General features: G+C 44.2%; 2 protein-coding genes across 2 annotated transcripts; both read left to right on the forward strand.

The window, feature by feature from the left end:
• The first annotated feature begins 11,792 nt into the window (after positions 1 to 11,792).
• On the forward strand, positions 11,793 to 12,341 carry LOC110684691 (ABC transporter G family member 39-like). The gene is made up of 2 exons (XM_021861131.1): positions 11,793 to 11,906; positions 12,072 to 12,341. The coding sequence occupies exons 1-2, from the start codon at positions 11,793 to 11,795 to the stop codon at positions 12,339 to 12,341; spliced, it is 384 nt and encodes a 127-aa protein (XP_021716823.1).
• A 2,786-nt stretch (positions 12,342 to 15,127) lies between these two features.
• Positions 15,128 to 16,741, forward strand: LOC110684647. The gene is made up of 2 exons (XM_021861086.1): positions 15,128 to 15,980; positions 16,098 to 16,741. Exons 1-2 carry the CDS (start codon positions 15,128 to 15,130, stop codon positions 16,739 to 16,741), a joined length of 1,497 nt encoding a protein of 498 aa, XP_021716778.1.
• Positions 16,742 to 24,970: the final 8,229 nt, after the last annotated feature.

The following is a 24,970-nucleotide window of genomic DNA, read 5'->3' on the forward strand; positions in this document are numbered from 1 at the left end:
TTTATACCTCATCATACATGGAGAGTTGGGCTTTAGCCCAATTGGCTTGCTTTGTGGGCTGACCTTTGACTTTTGCACAATTGGAGAGTTGAACCTTGACCTTGGGCTTTTAATTGGATCATTTAGTGCTTAGGCCCAATTTTGACTAAATTGGACCCAAACAACTTGCCCCCCAGACCCGATTTGGAAGGATGACGGGTCGGGTTTGATTTAATTCAGAAAAGGAGGGAAGTAAATGATTTAATTGATCCAAAAATTTGAATTTAAACCGTAATTAATGAGATAACAACGGTTAATGATTGCGGAAGTTGGACGGATAATGGGCAGTTAATCGCAAGATCATGTGTTTAATGGTTACTTAGTGGGTATTTAAGAAATTAAAACACAGACTCCTCGTATCCCGTACCTGGAGATATAAACAAAGGCGCGTCATTCTCTTCACTTATTCACCAACACAAACCCAGAATTCTCAAGAGAGAAACCAAGAACCCGCATCAAAACTTCGCAAATTCCCCGAGCATTAAGCTTAGAAACTGAGACTTGCCACTACGAACTCGTAAATCGGCAACTTTCGCTTCAGATTAAGGTAAATTCCTTTGATTTCAGTTTATTTTTCTTCGAATTCGAACTCCTTCCCCTTTTCTTTCGACTTTTCTCTTCGAAATAATCAATGGCAAGAGGAGTTAGAGGTAGAGCCCGTGCTCCAAGAAGAGCAAGGCCGATTCCCGATCCTAGGAACAGGATTGGGACCTGGAATGGTCAAAGGCCGGAGTCTGACCCTGCTGAAGGGATTAGGGCGACTCCCCTTTCCTCGGCTCCTCCTCAAAGAACGGGTGAGCCGAGCGCTTCTGGACGGGATGATGAAGTTCCCGCTGTCCTTTGGGATATCCTCCCTGGGTTTTCAGAATGGGAGAATGCCGAAGTCGCTTCGGCTATGATAAAGAACCGCCCCTACTCATGGTGGGTAGAGAACGCCGATCAATATCGATTTGCCGAGCAAATTGAGTTGCATTACGGCATTTTTGAAGCTGATGGGTATTGGTGCCGATGCCCTCGGCATCTGATAGAATCCATCGTCCACCCCCGGGGTATGTGGGGGTGTACACGAGACAGCTTCAGTACGGGTTGAGGTTCCCTTTGGACGTTTTCGTCCGAGACTTGCTGATCCATTACAACATCTCTCTATGTCAGCTAACCCCCACCAGCATCCGAAGGGTGATGACATACTTATGGGTCTGCAAGTTCTTCAAGTACGTGCCGAACCTGCACTGCTTCAAAAAGCTCCATCGGCTAGTGCCAAATATTCAAAGTGGGCACGGAAGCCATGGTTCTGGGTGGTACCGGATTGAGTCCCGGCCCCAATACTTGACCATGTGGCCAAACGACTCTTCAGACAAGGACTGGAGAGGTCAATGGATTTGGGTTAGGGCACCCACAGATCCGGGCCACCCTTGCGTCTTCAGCGCTCCCCGGTACTTAGCTGAGCCTGATCCCGAAATGGGAAGTCTAGGTCCCCCCGCAGATAACGGGGCGGATCCGAACCTGGATCAGCAACATATCTTCGGCAAGCTGCCGAACCGGGGGGGGAGTGGTCGAATGCAGCATATCCCGGAGACTTGGCTCCCCGATACGCATTACGTTTTCCAAGAGAACATGCTAGCAGCTGTTGGCCTCAGCCGAAAGTTTAAGGATGGTAAGCTTCTTCGGCTGGGGCCGAGGCTTTTTAACTACCTCTTTTTCTTCTCTCGCTTTGCTTTTTTATGCTGTGCCGATCTATCTGAGCTAAACTTTCCCCTTTCCTTTTTTCAGAGCGGGACGAGACCAACGTTGGCATTAACTACGCTCGTCTTGGTGTCAACCGAGAGCGAGTTGTAACTGAACGGGCCCCGTCTATCACTGAGCCGAGGCATAGGGAAGTTCATCTAGACTCTTCCCACTTCCAAATTGAGGCTGTTGCTCTGTATCAGAGGCAGAAGCCTTGGTGGAAGAAGAGAGACCCTTGGTTTCAGCTGCTGAACGAAGAAGCTGAAGCTGCCCGCACAGCCGAAGAGGTTGCACGGGTACTCGAAGCTTGCGAAGGAGGAGAAGGGTCCTCCAGAGCTGCTGAAGCCGAAGCTGCAGCTAGAGCAGCTGAAGAAGACGAGGCTTTGCTGAAGACCTCGGTGAGCTTTCAGACAACTTTTTCTTTTTTTTTTTTTTTTTTTTTTTTTTTTTTTTTTACTCACATTCTTCTTCCCCCTGTCTGTTACAGTCTGAAGAGAGTAACAGACACAGAGAAGGCAAAGCTCCTGTTCGTCCCGAAGACCAAATACAAGAGTCTTCAGACTCAGATATGGACGAGCAGCCCCTTCTGAAAAGGCGCCGAAGGATGGCCATCATCGGCCCTCATGACTTTCAGCAGAGGCCGATGACCATCGGCGTCGCAATAAGGGAACCTGAGGAAGGCAACGGATCGCCGAGGGTTCCCCAGCCAACACCCCAATCACCTCAAAAGACCCCTCCGCCACCTCCTGAGATGGAGGTGGATCAGAGAACTCCCGAACCTAAGGGAGGGGTCCAAGAAGAAATCAAGAAGAGTGCTGATGAGCACAAAAATAAGGATGCCGTGATGTCCAGTGCTGAGGGCTTCACGGCAGACATCGCAAGAGAGGTTGAGGCTTTCGTCCTCACCCCTGAAGAAGAGGAGGTCATAGTAATTGACTCCTCTGAGAAGGATGATGCTGAGACAACCAAAGCTAATCAAGCTCCATCGTCATCCTTCCCTTCTTTCCAGACTCTGCATTCTGGAGAAATGGGTTTCTCGGCCCCCCGAATTCCAATCCCAGACCACATCTGGGACCTCATATGGGGTCAAAACCGAGAAGGAGCTGCAGCCTACTTCGGCAATTTTGCTGGCATGTCCGAAGTAGACAGGGCAAGGATCTGGTCGCTGAAGGCCACTGCTGGGATGGGCGAATCCAGCAGATCAGTTCCTGACCCAGCCAGGTCTAACCAACTGCTGATGATGCAGGTAATTTTCCTTGTCTTTATATATATATATTTATATATATATTTTTTTTTTATTCTTATTTTTGTCTTCCTGTTTTCAGTTCGTGCACAATCAGACTCTCACTGTAGAGCTGATAGATACCCTACAAGATAGGGTAGACGCTGCTGTGCACGACAAGAAGGTGGCTGAAGAGGAAGTAAAGCTTGCTAAGCTGAAGCAAGCAGCAGCTGAAGAGAAGCAGCAGGAGGTTGAGGAGTATGAGAAAAGAGCTGCTGAAGCCCTCAAAACCTTCTGCGATGCTATGGAGAAGGAAGTTTTTCCCCCACTGATGGAAGGGGAAAAATTCCTCCAGGAGCATATGGGAGTGGACGTCTCCAAATTCAAGGCTGCTGTTGAGAGCCGAATTCAAGAAGGAACTGCTGCACAAGCTGAAGTGCAGCAGCGTCTAGAGGCTCTTGAAGCCAGCCGAATGGCTGCTGAAGAGTTGCTCCTGGCCAAAGACGTCCAACTCTCAGAGGCTGCTGCTGCTGCTGAAGCCCAAAGAGCTAAATTCCAAGAGGCTGAGGATCAACTGCTGATCCAGAAAGTTGAAGTGGCCCAAGCTCAGACAAAGGCTTTCCAAATTCAGCAAGAGCTGAATGAGCTGAAAGGTTCCTCCTCCAAGGTCGCTGATGAGCTGAAGAAATCCAAGGAAGACTTGGAGGAGACCCAGAAGAAGCTGGCTGATGCTGAGGCTTTACTCAAAGTCCGTGTCTATACCCAAGAGGAATATGAGATGGGTTTCAGAAACGGATTCCGAGTATGCCGAAGAGTCTGCCTTCATGCTGAGCCGAAGCTGGACTGGTCTAAATGTGCTGAGTGGGTCCAGAATCCCGAAGACCCTCACATGAAGTATGCTACTCCAGCCGAAGCTGAAATCCTTAAGGCTGAGGAAGCCGAAGAGGAAGCTGAGAGACTGGAGTTGGAAGCTGAGCAGAGGGAAAGGGAGGCTCGGCAGAGTGCAAAGCCCGCTTCTTCTGCTGCTGGGGCTGAGGCCACCATGGGGCTCAACGCTGATCAGTCTGATCCTCAGGCTGAAGCATAGGAACTCGGGCAGTCGTCTTCAGAATCTTGCGGTTCATCATGTGCTTAACTTTAGACTTGCCGCTTTCTGAGTTTTTTGCCTTGTTTTTTGCTTCAGCTTGCCTTGTCGTACAGCAGTTTTATTTTTTTGCTTATGTACGTATTTCGGCAGCTGTTATTTTCCGCTTGTGGGCGGCTGCCGATACTGAATTATTGAACTTGTAGCTCAATTTTTGAGCATGAAATATTAATCTGATGCTCTTTTCTTCAGTTGCTTTATTTTTGAATGCTTTACTGTTTCTTTTCTTCAATTCTGCCGAACATACTTGCACTGAGTGCTTCTTGCCCCCCCAGAAATTGAAGTATGACTTCAGCTGAATAAGCAATTTCTTTACTTCTTCAAAATGGGTATCCGAAACACAGGGCCAACTGAAGGCAATGCTTCTGGGATACAAGTCTTACTGAAGATTGACTTTGTCTGAAAGTTGGATATCCGAAACACAGGGCCAACTGAAGGCAATGCTTGGGATATTAGCTTTCTCGGATACAAGGCTCAGTTAAGGCAATATCCCAGAATTGTCCATGGACTAACCTCTTTAGAACAAGTCTTACTGAAGTTTGACTTCAGCTGAAAGACCAGTGTTCTTAAAGAAGACGCATATCCGAAACACAGGGCCAACTGAAGGCAATGTTTCGAATAATGGCTTTCTGGGATACAAGGCTCAGTTAAGGCAATATCCCAGAATTGTCCATGGACTAATGTCTTTGGAGAACAGGTCTTACTGAAGTTTGACTTCAGCTGAAAGACCAGTGTTCTTTAAAAAGACGAGTTTTGTAAGCTATCTGAAACCCAGTTACCCGAAGGCGAAGGTTTCAGACGAGGCTGATTTAAAAATTTTCAACTGTTGCTGTTATCCTTGATTTTCTGCCTATCTTTGAAAAATGGATACCCGAAACACAGGGCCAACTTAAGGCAATGTTTAGGATAATGGCTCTCTGGGATACAAGGCTCAGTTAAGGCAATATCCCAGAATTGTCCATGGACTCATGTCTTTGGAGAACAAGTCTTACTGAAGTTTGACTTCAGCTGAAAGACCGGTGTTCTTTAAAAAGACGAGTTTTGTCAGCAATCTGAAACCCAGTTACCCGAAGGCGAAGGTTTCGGACGAGGCTGAATAAAAAACCCTTAAAGAGTAGATAGAACAAAGAAAATTTTGAAAGGATAAAAAGTTGTAAATATTTATATAAATGGCGGCTCCAAGGCCTTTCATTAGTTCAAAATGTACTTACAAAGATTGTTCTGCCCCGAAGGGTTTACACATGGTATTTTTTCAGTACATCAGCGTTCCAGTGATTCTTCAACTCAGTTCCATCCAACTGCCGAAGTCGGTATGTCCCTGGCTGAAGCTCATCATAAATTTCATAAGGTCCTTCCCATGTAGCTGAGAGTTTCCCATGGATTCGGCCTTTCTGAACTGCAGCAGCATTCCGAAGGACAAGGTCTCCAATTTTGAGAGGCCTTGCATGGACCCTTTGGTTATAAAATTTGCTGACTCTCTGCTTATAGGCGGCCATTTTATCTCGGGCTGAGTCTCTTACTTCTTCGAGGAAATCAAGAGATTCCCTCATCAGTCGCTCATTCTCAGCCGAGAAATGGTGCACTCGAAGGCTCTCAGAGCCAATTTCCACTGGAAGGACGGCTTCGGCACCATACACCAGTTCAAAAGGTGAGTGGCCCGTTGCCTCTTTTTCAGTTGTCCGAAGGGACCAAAGGGTTCCAGGGAGCTCCTCTAGCCATTTGGACTTTTGATCTTCCACCCTCTTCTTGAGGGCATTTAAGATCTGTTTATTTGCTGCTTCGGCTTGTCCGTTACTTTGTGGGTGGCATACTGCTGAATATGCCAGTTTGATGCCGAACTGATCTGTATATCGCTTCAGCGGTAAGTTATCAAATTGCCTCCCATGATCGAAGACAAATACTCTCGGGATGCCAAAGCGAGTGATGATATTCTGCCAGATAAATTTTCTGACAGTTTGCTCTGTAATGTTCGAGGCTGCTTCGGCCTTGATCCATTTACTGAAGTAGTCGACACCAACTATCAGCCATTTTTTCTGGTACACAGCCTCTGGAAATGGTCCCAGTATATCCAGTCCCCATTGGGCAAATGGGAGTGGATTAAGGATCGGCTGAAGATCCCTTGCTGGCTGATGGATAACTGGAGCATATTTTTGACATTTTTCGCATTTCCGAACCAGCTCCTTAGCATCTGCGATCATGGTGGGCCAGTAATATCCAGCCCTCAATGCCTTGTGGGCTAAGGTTCTTCCCCCAATGTGGTTCCCACAGATGCCGAGGTGAATCTCCCGTAGGATATAATCTGCATCTGTTGGTCCCACGCATTTCAGCAATGGGGCTGAGAAGGACTTTTTCAGAAGTTCCCCCCTGAAGACAATGAACCTAGAACTGGTTCTCTTCATCTTGGAGGCCAAAGCTTTATCCTCAGGAGTTTCTCCCCGAAGCTTGAAAGCTAAGATGGGTTCCATCCAACTAGGCTCTGGGTCAGCGCAGCACACTTCAGGTGCTTCGTCGACACTTCTCTCTCGACGCACTTCTACATATACTGATCTGTTCAGCTCGGTAAAAGATGAACTAGCAAGTTTGGAGAGTGCATCGGCTTGAGTATTCTGACCCCTTGGGATCAGCTGAACCTCAAAAGTTTTCAGCTCTGCAATGACTGATTTGATCTTGGCAAGATAAGCTATCATGGAGGGCTCTTTGGCCTCATAGCTGCCACTGATCTGATATGCAACTAGCTGAGAGTCTGTTTTTAAGCAGACATGATCGGCTTCCAAGGAGATGCATAATTGTAGGCCGGCGATTGCTGCCTCATATTCGGCTTCATTGTTCGAGGCCTTAAAAGAAAATTTTAGTGCATACTCAAAGGATTTGCCTTCGGGAGAAGTTATCACTACTCCTGCCCCCGAACCGTTTTCGGTGGAAGACCCATCCGTAAACACGGTCCAGACTTTCCTTTCACTGTCCAGCGCTTCTTGGTATGAGCATTCGGCCAAGAAATCCGCTAGGGCTTGAGCCTTAATGGCAGCCCTCGGACGGTAGCTGATGCTGAATTCGGTGAGCTCAAAAGCCCACTTGGCTAGCCTACCGGATTTTTCAACCTTGCCGAGAACTTTTTCCAACGGCTGATCAGTTAAGACCACTATCTGATGGCAATCAAAATAGGGCCTCAGCTTCCGAGCAGCTACTACTACCGCGAAAGCAACTTTCTCGAGTAGAGGATAGCGGGTCTCGGCATCCGTCAGTGTATGACTGACGAAATAGATCGGTTGTTGACTCTTACTCTCTTCCCTCAGCAATACTGCGCTGATGGTGGCCGGGCTAACGGCCACATATAGGTATAAAGTTTCTCCTTCAGCTGGGCTAGCCAGCGTTGGGAGTCGAGCCAGATGCTCCCGAAGCTGTTGAAAGGCGTCTTTTTGCTCTTCCTCCCAAACAAGCTCTTTTGTTTTCGGGAGTTTCAGGGCTTTGAAGAAGGGTAACCCCTTATCCGAAGCTCTGGAAATGAACCTCGAGAGGGTTGCCATTCTTCCGGTGAGCCGCTGAACATCCCGCTTCGTTTTCGGCTCAGGAAGGTCGAGCGCCGCTTTGACTTTAGAGGGATTGGCATCAATCCCCCTTTTGCTGACCATGAACCCCAGGAATTTCCCTGACTTCACGCCGAAGACACACTTCTTCGGATTCAGCTTCATTTGATGCTTTCTCAAGGTGGCGAAAGTTTCAGCCAGGTCCTTTACATGGTCCTCTAGTTTTTTGCTTTTGACGATTGAATCGTCAACATAGACTTCCATGTTTCGGCCCTTTTGATCGGCGAAAACTTGATCCACCAGCCTTTGATAGGTTACCCCCGCATTTTTCAATCCGAAGGGCATCATTTTGTAATTGTATACCCCAGCGTTCGTGACAAATGTTGTCTTGGCTCGATCGTCGGGGTGCATAAAGATCTGATGATACCCCGAGAATGCGTCCATGAAGCTAAGCAAGGCATGGCCACTTGTCGAATCGACTAGCTGATCGATTCTCGGCAAGGGATAGAAATCCTTTGGACAAGCCTTATTTAGGTCCGTGAAGTCAACGCACATCCTCCAGGTACCATTGGGCTTCTGAACCATCACCACATTTGCCAGCCATTCTGGATATTGGCAAGGTTCAATGAATCCTGCCTCCAATAATTTTTTGACTTCGGCTGCGATGTCTCGGTTCTTATTGGCGGAGTAATTCCGCTTCTTTTGCTTAACTGGTCGACACGTTGGGTCAACATTAAGCTTATGGGAGATGAGGTCTGAACTTATCCCGGGCATATCAGCTGCCGAGAAAGCAAACACATCTCTGTTATCCCGAAGGAGCTGAATAAGTTCACAACGGGTGCTAGGATCAAGGTCCATCCCGATTGTTACACATTTCTCAGCATCTCCTTCGGCCAACTCAACTGTTTCAGTCTGTTGGTCCATGTCCATTGCCGATGGACTGGACTCTTCAGAATCTGGTCTGCTGCCAATGTCAGCAGGTGTCCCAGTCTTTGTGTTCTTCGGCTGGCTCTCTTAGTCTTGCGGCTCAGCTGAAGAGCTAGCCTTTTCCCTTTCGGGCCCTTTTTCTCTGGGCACGGATCCTTGGGCCGAAGCACTTAGGCCTTTCGGCTTTTTTGTGCTTGGCTCTCTTTCTTTTCCTTTCCCCTCCTCATCCTTGTCGTCATCTGGGCGACTACTGGATGGCTTGAGGTAGTTGCACCATCGGGCGTCCTTTTGGTTGCCCTGTATCCTTTCGGGGAAGCCGGCGTCTGAGACGTAAATCATCAGCTGATGATAAGTTGAGACGACCCCTTGGATCTCGTGAATTATGGGTCTCCCCAAAATCACGTTGTACACTGAAGGAGCGTCGATGACCAAAAATTCAATCATGACGTTCCGGGCTGCCTCATCGCAACCGATGGTGATAGGAAGTGTCACCTTCCCATCTGGATAAGTTGAAGCCCCATTGAACCCGGATACCGGATAGGGTACCGGCGTAAGGTGCTTGGGCTTCAGCTTAATTTGATTGTAGGCCTTTCGGAACAGAATGTTTGCTCCACTGCCACCGTCAACAAGGACCTTACTGACGTCGTGGTTGGCCACCGTGGCGATGATCACCAACGGATCCTCATGAGGGAACGTGATCCCCCGGCAGTCGGCGGCTGTGAACGTCATGTTCGGCACCGGCGACTGGGGAGATTGAATGTCAGCGTTGTTCACCTGGTGAGTCAAAGCTCTAAGGTGGCGCTTGTGCTCCCTCCGCGAGTATATTCCTCCCGAGATAACATTGATCGGAGGGAATTTCCCCTCCGGCTTTTTACTGTTTTTCCGGGGGAAATCAAGGTCCTGCCGAGGGTCCTTTGCTGACCTCTCGGATTCTTTTTTCTCGCGGTGATCCGCGATGTATTTTTTCAAGTATCCCTTCCGGACCATGTCCTCTATCTGGTCCTTCAGTTGGATACACTCCTCAGTGTTGTGGCCCGAAGACTCGTGGAACTCACACCACTGATTTTTATTTTTTCGCTGATACCACTCTGGGAGTGGTCGCGGCTTTCGGTAACTCTGCTCTTCCTTCGTCACACCGTAAATTTTGGCGCGTGGAAGAGAGAGCGGAGTGTAGGACTCGTATCTTCCTGTGTATGAGGCAAATCTGTCCTTCTTTAGGTCGTTGGCCAAAGATGGCTCCGGAGCCTTTGATTTTCCCTTTGCCTTATGGCCTTGGCCTTCAGACAAGGGTATTTGCCTCTGTTTCCCTCCCCCGGATTGAGGTTGGGTTTTTGCTTTATTCCATTCTTCGGCTCGGATGAACTTATCCGAAGCACTAAGAGCTTCCTCCAAGGTCTGCGGGGTATGCATGACCATGAAGTCTAGGAACTTTCCTGGCTGAAGGCCATTCTGCATTGCAAAAACAGCTAACCCCTGGTCCAGCTGGGAGACGCTTGATGACTCGTTACTGAAACGGGTCAGGTAGTCTCGGAGGCTTTCGGTTTCCCCCTGTTGCAGACTCATGAGCTCTGCGGTAGTCTTCTCTCGGCGGTTTGCCGTGGAAAACTTGCTCCTGAACTTGGAGGACAGATCATCCCAACCTGTTATGGAGCCTTGCCTTACTCCCTTGGAGATCCACGCTTGCGCGACCCCCTTGAGAGTGGTTGGGAAATATTTGCACCAAGTCGCCTCGGATCTGGGGCAAAGATGCATATGAGTCTCATACGAGGCCACGTGGTCCTTCGGATCCGTGGTCCCGTCATATGTGATATGCGACGGTATTTTAACCGTGGGTACGCGCTCTTCCAGTATCCATTGCTCGAATGGTGAACTAGCGGGTAGCATAACGGCCTTGCCCTTGTTCCTGGCCGAAGGGACCGCGCTCCGCCCTCTTAGAGAGGTAGGAGTGGTTTTCGTCCCTGGCTGGGAAGTCTGGGCCTCGGCTGCAGGGAACGAGAGGCGGCTACGCACGCTCGGTTCCTGGCCGCCGAGTCGGTCAAGGACGCTTCTGCGAACAGTCTCAGGTTCTCGGCGAGTAGATTCTGGCCGAGAAGCTGAGCTGCTGCTCTTATGCGCTTCTGGTCTTGAGGATGAGGATCCTTTAAATAACTGAGGGTTCTTTTTCCTCTGTTTTTCATTTTTCCAAGAATCCTCCTCCCATTCTTCCAGTTCCCGAAAGGAAGGAAGCTTCCCACCGTCATGGTTTAACTTCCTCCGCTGATGCCGGGTATGCGGAGGAGTTCGATCACGAGGCGGTGGCATATTCTGTGCCCTCATTGCCTCCATGAGTACTGCCAGCGCTCTTGCCACCTCTTCCGAACTGGGCCCCGTCAAAGGGGTCCTCAGCCGAGTGTGGGAATGAGGCCGCGCAGCCGATGGTTGGCTTTGGGACACTGAATATGTCCCATGATCAGACTGACCCCTGCTAGACCGAGAGTGGTCCGGCCTATATTGAGAGTCATGCATTACGGGAGATAGGGAATCCTCCTTGTATGATCCTCCCCCCGAGCCGGCACCCTTGGGAGAGTTCCGGTCCGGCGAGGGCGGTGGTGTAGGGGTTTTAGGCTTTTCGCCCGCTCCTTGACGGAGGCTTTTGCTCTTGCGGTTCTTAGCCATGGCTGCTAAGATAATTGCAAGATGATCTTGGTTAGGAATTTGGCTTAAAGATTTTTGAAAGTCTTCCCCACAGACGGCGCCAAATTGTTTCGGGTGAAAACAATGGGACCTTGCCGAAGGTCCGCTGAAATGGAGAAGACTGGATTCGGTCCAAGTTATGTTGGGCCGAAGGTTTCCTGCACAGTAAACACACGTAAACTAGCCTCGGGGGTGTTGCCGAGGAAGGCCCCTCCGATGCTAAAGTCAGTACAATGTGTAAAAAGAAGACACTATGCAAGAGAGTTTGTAGCTTGAGGCTTTTGTGGAATATATCCGAATGTCTCAATGAGTATATGAATTAGAATATGAATATCTATCTATGAATGTGTCAATATGATGGCTTTTATACCTCATCATACATGGAGAGGTTGGGCTTTAGCCCAATTGGCTTGCTTTGTGGGCTGACCTTTGACTTTTGCACAATTGGAGAGTTGAACCTTGACCTTGGGCTTTTAATTGGATCATTTAGTGCTTAGGCCCAATTTTGACTAAATTGGACCCAAACATGTACTATACAATGTTCGGGATGATGCTTGTTTCATTGACACCAAGACAAGAAATTTCAGCCATTTTCTTGACATTATTTGCCACCTTATGGAATCTATTTGCTGGTTTTTTCCTTCCTAGAACGGTATGTATTCTCTTCTTATAAAAAAAATAACCACTCTACATAATACGCATGTTAAAACATCAAAGATTGTTTCTAATCAGATAAAGTACGCTACATGATATTTTATTTAATGATGGAGGGTGTAAATTATACTTCATAACTCGTTTCAAATATTGCATTTTGCAGCTAATTCCAATTTGGTGGAGGTGGTTTTATTGGGTTTCACCCGTTTCTTGGACAATGTACGGTTTGTTGACGTCGCAAATTGGTGATAAGAACAATTTAGTTGAAATACCCGAAGTGGGCAATTTGCCCTTGAATCTTATTCTAAAAGAAATGTTGGGTTATGAATATCATTTCTTATCCATTGTTGCTGTTGCTCATACTGCTTGGGTTCTCCTCTTTTCCTTTGTTTTCGCCTTTGGCATCAAGTTCCTCAACTTCCAGCAAAGATGATCATTTTGTACGTATAGTAAGTATAAAACAAGGAAAATAATTCCCAACTTTACTATGTGTGAATTATTAAACAAATACAATTGCAATTACAAATATTCATGATTAAATACTAATTAATGAAATTGAGGTCACGAGTTCAAACATTATTATTGCTACTAACACTTTTTTACTTTTTAAAAACATTAGATGTATTTCTTTTGTACCCTTCTGTATTTTTTCATAGTATGGTAAGTCTTATCTATAGATGTATACACATATTAGCTAGTTGAGTGTGCGAAGGATACTGAAGGAGTTTAGGTTGTACATTGAATTTGAGATAAAAAAAATATCACGAATTCTGAACCTTTTATTTTAATCGATTAAAAGCATATCCATAAATGGATCTTGTTTTTTTTCCTCAAAAAAAATAATGGATCTTGTTTCAAATTACAAAGTGTTTTTGTAAAAAAAAAACTTGCGGAGGAGGAGATGATGATGACGATAAAGACGACGATGACAGCTATGGTGGATCTCTTTCTCTCCCTGTAGGCGACGATGATGATAACGATGACGACATTAATGGCGAAGGAGAGAAGCGAGGTCATTCATGGCGGAAGAGAGAGAAAGTTTAGTACTCGAATTTTTCGTAACATGCCCGAAAAATCAAATTGGGGCTTTCTTATGTGACGTATAATTGTTGAAATTGTTTGTCTTATATGATTGTATGTTGAATTGTAAGAATTTTGATGACAAATGCATGTATTTTGGTTGAAAAATGAGCAAGTTATGTATACCAATGACCTTTAGTACGAGCTCTAATGGAGGTTTCACCATTGTTAGTTATACATAGCATCAAACAAATTATACATATCCTCAAATAAGTTATACATATCCTCCATCAAATAATTTACATCCTCAAATCTACATATCATTTACTGGCTGGATGATATCATTTCTTGGCTGGATCATATCCTCTGTTGTCTATATGATATTATGACTGGATCATATCCTCTATTGGCCATATGGTATCCATTTATGATTGTGTCTATGATATTCTTTATTGGCTAGATGATTCTCTATTGGTTGAATGATATTCTCTACTTATTAGATGATATCCTCTATTGGCTATATGATATCATGGCTGGATGATATTTTCTATTGGATATATGATATCATTTATGATTATGTCTATGATATCCTTTATTGGCTGGATGATGTCATCTACTGGCTATATAATATCATGGCTGAATAATATCCTCTATTGGCTATATGATATTATCCGGCCATAATGTCATATAGCCAATAGAGAATATCATCCAGCCATTAGAGAATATCATCCAGCCAGTAGAGAGTATCAAAAATCCGCTGAACTGACGAAACATTTAGTCAGTCTTGACTAACGCAATACCTTCTAAAAAAAATGTATACAAAAATCAAAATTATGTGATAATTATAGAACTTTAATATTTAATTTTTAGGTATGAATTGTTTGGAAGTTCATCAAAAATAAACTATTGGCGCTTACTTGACATCACATGTTTCATATTAATGCATAATTGTCATTGATATTATTAAGATGTCTATATGGTTTCAATATACTATTCATCAGGATCATTCCACAGTTATACATGTAAACTTTAAAATATGCCACCATTACTAGTTTTTTTTTTTTTTTTTTTTTACAATAGCAAAGGTGCAAGACAGACCAAGTATAATTAGACAAAGTAAAATGACATCTTCTTGCTATGTTGTTTGCCCGTAGTACCTGTTGTATGGGGGGTATGTGGAACGGGCTGACATCTTTTATAAATATTGATATGAACCCAGTATGGCTGACAAAATGGCTGATATGTCTTATAAAGCAGACATGTCGGCTTGTCGGTATTTGGCACGTGGCAACAATAACTTGACACTTGTCAGGAAAAGCTTTGCATGCTTTGTAGCCACCTGTCTTAGGATTTATTATAAATAGTAGGTTAAACCTCATTAATGGTAAGCATTTATTACTCTCTATCTCTCTTTCTCTCTATCTCTTTCTCTCTAATTTCTCTTCTTAAACACTGTCTGACTTTGTCATCGGAGTGGTTATCCCTGGATCACCCCAGGGTTAGCTAATCCTTTCTCTTTGTGTAGGTTCTCTTCTGGCCGATAGGAGCTTCACGGGTTACATACTCGGGCTTTGAACTTTTGAACCGGGTTGTCGGATCCTTGCAAGAACAATTGGCGCTAGAAGGAGGGGAGCTGCATAATTGCTTCTATCGCCTAAGAACCTCACATCCTTAATTCCAAAAAAAAGGCCTAAAAACTAGAGCACGCCAATAGCCGAGAAGATGGTTAATCGGACAGTCAGAGTGGGCACTGGGGTGCTGAATCTGGAAATTGAGATCGAAGATGAAACCCATACTTTATAAGGCAACCAGTTTCATATGCCGTTAACCCCGGAGGGTCAAGGTGAGGGGGATCAAGATCCAATGGTTGAGTTCACGCCAGAAGAACTAGAAACAGCAGCAAGGGCAATGAGTGCCATGAGTAAGAAAAGGAAAGAAATTAGGGCAACCCAAGATGGGGAAGGGGTGCCAATTACCAGTCATGGTAACCAGTCTAACCGGGCTGGAGGTTTGCAAAGGCTTCGACGTGATAGGTCGCCGATAAGATCACAACCAACTCGATGGGAGTCAGAAGCTCAGTCTACGGGTCCTGTTGTAAGCACAGAAAATCAGCAGCAAGGGGCAGTGCGAACGATAGTCTAGTTGAGGGCGTCGCCGTGTACACAAGGGATCTTAGATCAGCCTATGGAGAAGATAAAGATGCCAACATGTCGGTATGATGGAAGAGGGGACCCAAGTCGATATATAACCTCCTATGAGGGGCACATGATCCTGTATACCAACTCAGACGTTGTATGGTGCAAAGTCTTTCCAACCACTTTGACTGGGGCAGCAGCGAATTGGTTTAACAACCTAGGTAATGGAACCATAGACAGCTTTGAGAAGCTGACAGAGATGTTTGTTGGGCAGTATATCAGCAACAATGTAAGGCAAAGAACTTCGGGGGAATTGATGGCAGTAGAGCAGCGACCAGATGATCCTTTGAGAGATTACATCAGGCGGCTTAACAATGAGGCGAACACAATTCCGAAATTGCAACAAGAAATCGTTGTAATGGCTCTAATGAATGGCTTGAATGATTCTGAGTTCAAGCGTTATCTCACAAGAAAGATTTTTCCCACGTTAGCAGTCGCTTTCAACAAAGCGCATGATTACATCAAAAGTGAAGAGTTGATGAAGACAAGTAACAAAAATGTGTCAGCTCGAAAGGGGCAGTATCAAGCTGAAGGTGCAGCCTCCGGAAGTGTAAGGCCGAGAGCTCCGGCCTCGGGAAGGGGAGGAAATCGGCAGGAAACTAGGGCAGCCAGACCGCCAATGCGATATAGTTCGTATACACCCCTTAATACACTAAGGGCGTCAATCTATTCAGTGAATCAGAATAGGGAAGGATGGGTAAGACCGATTCCAATGAAAGCAAAGCCGAGGGATTCCAAGAAATACTGCATGTTTCACAGGGACATGGGTCATTATACTGAAGAGTGTACACAGTTGAAGGATAATATAGAAGAGCTGATAAGAAAGGGTCATTTAACTCAATATCGGTTAAATGCAGGTGGGAGCCAACCACCACCTCGGCAAATTGAAAGACAACAACTTGAGGTTAGGCCGGAAAGGTCGCAAAGAGGAGTGGTCTGACAGGGAGGTGGAGGAATTCCACCATTGTCAACAGGAATAGGAGTTGATGTGATAACCGGAGGGTCGGTGCATGGAGGAACAGTTAGTGGAGCAAAGAAACACTTGTCAGAGCACTGCCATATAATCAATGCCTTGGATACCGATAGTCGCCCTAGGCCAACTTCAATTCCAGATGTTATATTCACTGAAGAGGATACAAGGGGAATAGTCTTCCCACATGATGACTCGCTAGTGTCGATAACCAAGATCAATGGAGATGACATCAAAAGAGTTCTAGTAGATGGAGGAAGTTCGGCAAATGTTCTATTTATGAAGGCCTTTAATGAGATGATGATAGGAAGGCAATACCTGACACAGGTATCATATCCAGTTATTGGGTTTAATAGGTCATCAGTGAGACCGGAAGGGAGCATAGGCTTGCCGGTACGGCTGGGTGATGAACCAAATGCGAGAGATGTGATGGCAGAGTTTTTAGTAGTCAATGTTCCATCGGCTTATAACGCGATTATTGGAAGGCCGATAATTCATGATATCCAAGCTGTTGTGTCGACGTATCATTTGACGATAGCTTATGTGTCAGGGGGCTATGGAGAAGGTTCATGGAGGGCAAGTTATGGCGAAATCTTTTTATGTAACGGCTTTGAAGAATCCAGTTGGGGATGGTTTAGTGTCGAGTAATCCTAAAAAGGAACTGGAGACAACGGTGCGCGACTTGTCTATGAGTAATTTTGATACAAGACCAAAAGCAGCTCCAAGGCCGTTACAAGGAGGATAAACGGTGCAGGTTGAGTTGCAGCCAGGCGACCCCAGCCGAACGGTTAGAGTTGGAGCGGATATGGATGTTGACATGAGATGAAATTTGATAAGTTTGTTGCGCGAAAATGCTGATGTCTTTGCTTTCTCAGCGAGTGAAATGCCTGGGACTCACCCAGGGGTAATGGAACATAAGTTAAATGTCAACAGGGGATTCAGGCCGGTAAAGCAGAAAAAGCGAAACTTCCCTACTGAGAAGATAAAAGCTATACAAGCGGAAGTTAATAAACTCTTAGCGGCGGGTTTTATTGAGCCATGCACGTATCCAGAGTGGTTGGCAAATGTTGTTATGGTAAAAAAGCCGACGGGGAAGTGGCGAATGTGTGTTGACTTTACTGATTTAAACAGGGCTTGTCCCAAGGACTGTTATCCGTTGCCTTGGATAGATAGACTGGTGGATTTCACTTCCGGCCATGAAATGCTTAGCTTTTTGGATGCGTTTTCAGGGTACCACCAAGTCAGTCTTCACAAAGCCGACAGGGATAAAACAACCTTCATAATGGATGTTGGGGTATATTGTTATAAGGCAATGCCGTTTGGGTTAAAGAATGCCAGGGCGACCTATCAAAAATTGGTTGATAATATTTTTTAAAGACAGAAGGGCCGGAATGTGGAGGTATATGTGGATGATACCATTGTTAAAAGCAAGAAAAATAGGGATCACATAGCAGAATTGAAGGAAACATTTGAGACCTTACGATAGTATCAGATGAAGTTGAATCTAAAAAAGTGTGTGTTCGGTGTTCGATTAGGGAATTTTTTAGGCTTTATGGTTAGTGAGAAGGGGATAAATGCAAATCCTGATAAGGTGAACGCGGTACTTGAGATGAAACAGCCAAAGACTATCCGAGATATACAAAGGCTGACTGGCCGAATGGTAGGATTAACTCGTTTCATCAGCAAGTCAGCTGATAAGGCACTTCCCTTTTTGTGGTCTTACGGAAGAACAAAGCGTTTGAATGGGGAAAAGAACAACGGGATGCATTAGAGGTAGTAAGGAATCATTTAAGATCTATCCAAACGGTTGCAAGACCGGGAAGCGGAGAGCAGCTGCAGTTATATATCTCAGCATCTCCGAAGACAATAGCTGCGGTGTTAGTAATGGAAAGGAAAAAACAGCAAATGCCGATATATTTTGTTAGTCATGTACTGAATGCGGCAGAGCGCAGATATCCAATAATTGAGAAGATGGCATTGGCAGTGGTGATAGCGGCAAGAAAGTTAAGACCATACTTTGACGCACATCCAATAGATGTTCTGATAAATAATCCGTTGGAAAAATCTTTGCACAAGATGGATACGTCAGGACGGTTGTTGAAGTGGGCGGTAGAGTTGTCGGAATATGAGATAAACTATAAGCCCAGGGTATCAATAAAGGCACATGCCTTATCAGACTTCATAGTAGAGGCTTCATATACAGATGAAGAGGAGGAAATAGACACCTGACAGGTTTCAGTAGTTTGTAATTTGATGTTTAAAGTTTAATAAAGCTTTTCCTTTTTATTTTGAATGATCAAGTACATATTTAACATATGAAGTATTTATTATTATAAATTTATAACGTCACAGGTCTCTGTGGATGGATCTGCAACATCAATAGGATCAGGGGCAGGAATAGTTGTAACGGCTCCAGATGGGCAAGTCTTTGAATATGCAATTAAATTTAAATTCAAGGCAACCAACAATGAAGCTGAGTATGAAGCAGCAGTGGCAGGAATTCAGTTATCCATTGCGGCTGAAGCAAAACGGTTAATTCTGACAACTGATTCCCAACTCTTGTCAAGTTAGTACAATGGAGATTATGAGACACGAGAATCAGCAATGATCAAATACCTAGAAAAAATGAATCAACTAACGACACAACTGCAGTACTTTGAAATAAAGCTTGTACCGAGAGCCCAAAACGCGCAAGCTGATGCTTTGGCAAGATTGGCCAGTTCAAGTTTCAATAACTTGGAAAGAACCGTGATGGTTGAAGTTTTGAGTCAGAAGAGTATAGATGAAGTATTAGAGCAAGTACTTTGTGTCAATAGCGCCACCCAATGGTATGATAACATATTGGCATTTCTCATACATGGGGTGTTGCCAGCATATAAGGGAGAATCACGGAAGTTACGAAAGGACAGTGTGTGGTTCATTATGCATCAAGGGCAGTTGTATAAAAGAATCTTTTCATTACCGTTGATGAGATGTATAAGTGATCTTGAATCGAAAAAGTTAATTAAAGAAATACATGAAGGTACATGCGGCAACCACCTTGGGCCGAGAGTTCTATCAAGAGAAGCAATGAGGAGAGGCTATTACTGGCTGACTATGAATGAAGATGCGGTCCGATATGTGAGAACATGTGAAAAGTGCCAGAAGTTTCTGCAAGCTACAATCTACTGCCAAACAATTTAACACCAATACTGAATCCGGTTCCTTTTGCGCAATGGGGAATGGATATAGTAGGACCGTTTCCATCAGCAACAGGCGGTAGGAAGTTTTTATTGGTGTCTATTGATTATTTAAAAAAGTGGATAGAGGCTGAGCCGGTAGCGAAAATAACAGCGGCAGAGGTTAAAAAATACATTTGGAAAAAATATTCACAAGGTTTGGGTTGCCGATGGCCATGGTTTTCGACCATGGGTCTCATTTTGATTGTAAGCCGGTGAAAGAGCTTTTGTCAATGTACAAAGTAAAATTTACATATGCGGCGGTATGCCATCCGCAATCGAATGGACAAGCGGAGGCAGCGAATAAGCAAATCATAACGACAATTAAAAAGAAGATAGAAGATGCAAAAGGATTATGGGCTGACTTGTTACCAGAAATATTATGGGCTAATAGAACAACGGCTAAAGAAGCAACGGGTGAATCGCCTTTCACATTGGTTTTTGGAACAGAAGCAGTAGTGTCGGCAGAGGTAGGGTTGCCAACATTTAGAATCCAACACTATTGTGAGGAACAAAATGATCTTCTATTACGGAAATAGTTGGACTTCCTACAAAAGTGCGGGAAAAGGCAGCAGTTAAATCGTCTTCTTATAAGAATAGAATGTCAAGGGCTTATAATAAGCGCGCCAATCATCGCCCTCTTACTGTTGGAGATCTTGTATTACGAAGAACGGCCGCGACAGGAAAAGGGAATGAAGATGGGAAGTTAATGGCAAACTGGGAAGGACCATACCGTATTAGGGATATGGTAATACAGGGTTCATATTTCCTAGAAACGATGGATGGAAAACCATTAAAAAAATGTTTGGAACACAACTGTGTTAAAAAAATATTTTGCATAGCATATTGTAAATAGAAAAATAAGTAGTACTATGTATTTTGAGAAGCATTAGCAATAAATACAAGCAATTTTGAAGAAAAATTGTCATTTTATAGGCATCCTCTACTTAACATACCACCGTTATGTAGGATGGACAGCTAAAAACCACTTCCGTGAAGTCAATGCGCTTATAACCTGATCAGTTATAAACATTGGTTCACGAGGTTGTTGGTTCAACATATAATACCGGTAAAATCGATTCAAGTATATGCTGAATTGAGGCATAGCTTTGAGTGTGATCGCCGAGAGGATGCTTAACTGACTACGACTATAGTGCAGTAAGTGATCAAGGTTGTACAATGAACCAACGAACAGTGTATATAATTGTTTCTCAACCATATACAATACGTAAATGTGCAGATATATATGCATAAGTTTATGTTTGAATTATTTTTAACATAACATAAATTTTTAAAATTTTCTATGTGTTCTGGTAAAATTGCCAATAATGATAAAATCAAGTTGTCGAGAAAGATGAGATTACGACTAAAAAATAGTTGAAAACTAAATGTCGTGATTGAAGTAATGGTTGAAAACTAGAAAAGCTGACAGTTGATAAAACAACTTAAAGAGGATGCCGCGGGTATAAAGTATATGGTGAATTAAGAACATCTAGATTAAGAACGTCTAGTAATGGAAATTTTGAGAATAGATAGGATATGTTCAAACAGATACGGAATGTTCACGACAGTTAGAGATAATAATCGACAGGCATCACCACAAAAAAGGGTATATGCCGATACAACAACATTGTAGATAAAAAGTCAAACAAAAATAAATAATTACATGTTTTAAATTAAAGCTGATAAGGCCCAACTATGCAAGACCCACAAGAGGATGTCGGTGATGACTGCCCGCCCCTTTAAGCTTGTGTATTTTCAGGAGCTGGGGAGTCTAAGATGCTAGGATTTGAAATGCCTTCATCATCATCTGGAACCAGGTTGAAAAGGTCTTCGTCTGCAAACTTTTATTCCTCGAAACCACAAGGAATCTTGTAAGCTTCTTCATTAAAGGCCTTTTCAACAGCGACCCAGTCCTTCTTCTTCCTGCCAGCAGCGTGGGCAATGCATCTTTGAGCAGTAGTCTATCCCCCATCAAAACGGTTCTGAAGCCGTGTGCAGAACTCCTGAGATGTTAGAAAACGGTTAACTGCCCTTTGCCGGATTCCAGGCTTATCCGCCTCCAACTTCTTAACTTTTTCTTCAAGATCACAATTGGAAACCTTGGCAGCATTAAGATCCTTCTCAAGGGTAGGAAGGCGGATGATAGCCTTGTTTTTCTCAGCAATTTGGGTCTTCAGTGTTGAACTTCCAACTCAAGACCATCAACCTTAGAGGCTTTATCCATGAGAGATGACATCCCAAGATCGTCCCTCTCTTTCGCTTCCTTGAAATTCTGCAGAGCCTTACCAGCATTATCTAAGGCTGTTTGAAGTGCATTTTGACTAGCAGAGGCTTGATGATGCGGTTCTTGGCAATAGCGGTACATCACAACAAGCTCAGTGCCAGACATAACGGCCTATGTAATAATAAAGATAAATAAGTCAGTAATGAAAACAGAAAAATGAAAACACTAAAATATAATGAAGATTACGGTTATATAAAAGCTATATTAGTGAGTAAATGGTGAGAACCTTCATCATGTTGTGCATGTTCATAGCAGCCAAGGGGCCGATGACACCAGCAGGCCTATCCATTAGGAGGGTCAAATTGCTCAAAAGTTGATAACCGAGAGTCCCGCCTAGCATTGGGTCGTCATTGATCATCGAATTGTTCCGACATGCGTCAATGGTAGGTTTCCATCGATCCCCAGAGTGGCCGAAAGGTACAGAAAATCCTCTGAGAACAACCTCTCGTATCCTCTTATTAGGGCGCTCGATCCACTGGTTGGATTGATAAATGAGACCAGGAGCGCTTGTGTCGGAACCACCGGTAGTGGTGGTAACGGTATGGACAGTTGGCAGGTTGGATATATTAGGTTGAGTTGGGGTGGGTGATTATGTGTTGGTGAGATCTTCAACATCAACTTCGTCAATCACCATCTTGACGATTGGTTTAGAGCTTTGGACAACTGTTTTCACCTGAACCCTTGGAGAAGGAGGATATTCCTTGTTCTCGGCTTGATTCGTCTTAGCACAATCTTCAAGTTGCCGAGTAGTACCAGTCCTGACAGAGCCACCCCGCCGATTAGCAAGAGAAGTCAGTTTCCTCTTTTTGGCATTGTCATCGGCCATATTATCATCTCTTCTCTTAGCACTGACGGTTGGAGCGCGTCTATAATGAGTAACAAGGGTGTCGTACAAAGGCTTGGTAGCTTTAGCACAGCGCCTGATAACCCTCTTACCGTCAGCCGAGAGCCCAAGCAATTTATTATCTAATTTGTTAACACCTGAAGGCACAATATACCCAGTATTAAAATCTCATTGCATAGAAAAGACTGAACAGGCAAACAGCACAGTAGAAAGAGTTGATTTTAAAAAAAATTAATTAAAATTATTAATGAATGAGTTAATACCATAACGGTCGGTCCAACAAAGACCAACGTGAGATAAAGGGGCGTTGCCGTGAATGTATCCTGCATTCGGCACCCACACCTCAGGGGTAATACGAACTCGACCGTCACCATTATCAGATTCGATAATGTCAAAATGATTGACAGCCCTATGCTCATGTTTGCCAAGATTCTCTCGGGAATAGATTCAAACCTTGGATGGGGCCTAAAGAATGTCCTCCTGAGTGGGAAGTCATCAGGAACCGACATAAAAAAGAACTTGTCTTGCCACCCTTTGCAACTTGATAACTCAGGGTGAACGGTGTATTTGTGAGGTTGGGTATATAAACATCACCACCAATCCGATTGGCCATCTCTCTTTAGAGTTACCAGCCGTCTGAACGAGTTGAGGGTTAGCGGATAATTTCTATCCAGCAAAACCCAAATAAGAGCAATAACGGCACGGATGGTGGGAGGGGTTAGCTGTACAAGACAAACGTTCCAGGCCTTTAGAATTTTGGCCACAAAAGGATGAAGAGGGAACCGAAGGCCGAAATCAAAATGCTTAAGGTAAATAGCAACGTGGCCAACAGGACAGTCTAACACTGAGGATCCAAAAGGAGGAAGACAAAGATCATACCCATCCAGAAGTTTATAAAACTGCTTGGCACGCTGGAAGTAGTCCTTTTCCAATGTCGTTTTCCTAAAATTGTCGCTTATCTTGGCTTCTGCGACTTTACCTTTAGCTGCTAAAACAAGAGGTTGCCGGAAATCGGCCCCATCAGTCTCAGAATTATATCCTTCATCAAGACTCTCTTCTTGAATGATTTCTGCCATCATGTCAATAATGTTGTCCCTACTGTCAGTATTTACACTACCTTCTTGGGTATCATCATCGCCAAGAACAGAGTTAACAGCCGATTCGTGAACAGGAGAGGGCTGGTTTCTCTCAGGATTTGGAGGGGTTTCCGTGTCATCGGATTCAGAAGAGCTTACAACTTGACCCTGCCCAGCTTTCTTGCTTGACTCGGCCTCTTCAGCGGCATCACGAGCAACAGCCTCGGGATGATAACTGGTACGCTTAACTCTTGGCATAGTATTTACACCTATATTCCCCACGTTTGAGCCATATTGATCAAATTGGGTATTAGCAAAACTCCTCAAATGATAACAAATACTAACCGGTTCAACCTCAAGGATTTTGGTATCTTCCAGTATGTTAGGATTAACACGACGGTTTGCTTTTTCACACTCGGCTAATAGTTTATGACGGTAAAAGGCCTTCTTTTGTTCTTCTGTAGATAGCGGCTGAAAGGGGTCGTCAATATTGTTAGAAAGGGAGGAAGTAGTTTCTCCGGTTCGACCAAGGTCTTTTACTAAGGATTATCTAATAAGGCGACGCCTAGCAGTACTAAGGGTAGATTGTTCTTCTTCAATACTACTATTGTACATCTAGTTTTTTGGTTTATAAACTTGAAAATGAAAGAAAAACAAAATATAAAACATGCAAATTTATTTTTTTTTTTAAAAAATCAATCAATCAAAATCAGAGTTTTATGAATACCTTAAACTATTCGCCAACAACGAAGCGCTTCAACAACTTGATTGTGCTGATAAAGCGAGTGCAAATGACAGACAATTGCTAAGAAATTACGCTAATCGTGAACCCCTTTGTTGAATTGCTCTCTCAAGAACTGTTCTTTGTTTTCGAAAAAATGTCTTGTTTTTCTCAGCAAGTGAAAATGAGTGAAGTGACGAGGAAAGGTTGTTTTTTAATAAAAAAAATAATATATAATAAAAAGGAATAATAAAAACGGTTGACGTGACAACCGTGTCAAAAATCTAATTGTTGGAAAAATTTAAAAATTAAAATGGCAAACCGTTAGATTAATGACACGTGTCTAGCCTCAATATGCATTTTCCGCTTTTTTCCTAAAAATCCTAATAAACGATTCATTTTCTGAATGCGTTATATAAGTGGCCTTGTCTGCTTACGGCACACAAGGTCACTTGGGGGGGGGAACGGAGTATTTTCCGCTCCCAATTTTTTCTAAGGTAGACCTTGTCTGCTTATGGCACACAAGGTCACTTGGGGGGGGGGGAAACGGAGTTTTTTCCGCTCCCAATTTTTTCTAAGGTAGACCTTGTCTGCTTATGGCACACAAGGTCACTTGGGGGGGGGGAAACGGAGTTTTTTCCGCTCCCAATTTTTTCTAAGGTAGACCTTGTCTGCTTATGGCACACAAGGTCACTTGGGGGGGGGGGGACGGAGTTTTTCCGCTCCTAATT

This window comes from Chenopodium quinoa, unplaced genomic scaffold (assembly GCF_001683475.1).
Source record: "Chenopodium quinoa cultivar QQ74 unplaced genomic scaffold, ASM168347v1, whole genome shotgun sequence".
In the NCBI taxonomy this organism is placed as follows: domain Eukaryota; kingdom Viridiplantae; phylum Streptophyta; class Magnoliopsida; order Caryophyllales; family Amaranthaceae; genus Chenopodium; species Chenopodium quinoa.

Excerpts from the sequence above, each read along its gene's own strand:
- LOC110684647 (XM_021861086.1), top strand. The coding sequence starts at position 15,128 with ATGCCAACATGTCGGTATGATGGAAGAGGGGACCCAAGTCGATATATA. Across the intron at positions 15,981-16,097 it reads TCAATATCGGTTAAATGCAG|GAATAGGAGTTGATGTGATA; the intron begins GTGGGAGCCAAC and ends CATTGTCAACAG.
- LOC110684691 (XM_021861131.1), top strand. The coding sequence starts at position 11,793 with ATGTTCGGGATGATGCTTGTTTCATTGACACCAAGACAAGAAATTTCA. Across the intron at positions 11,907-12,071 it reads GTTTTTTCCTTCCTAGAACG|CTAATTCCAATTTGGTGGAG; the intron begins GTATGTATTCTC and ends TGCATTTTGCAG.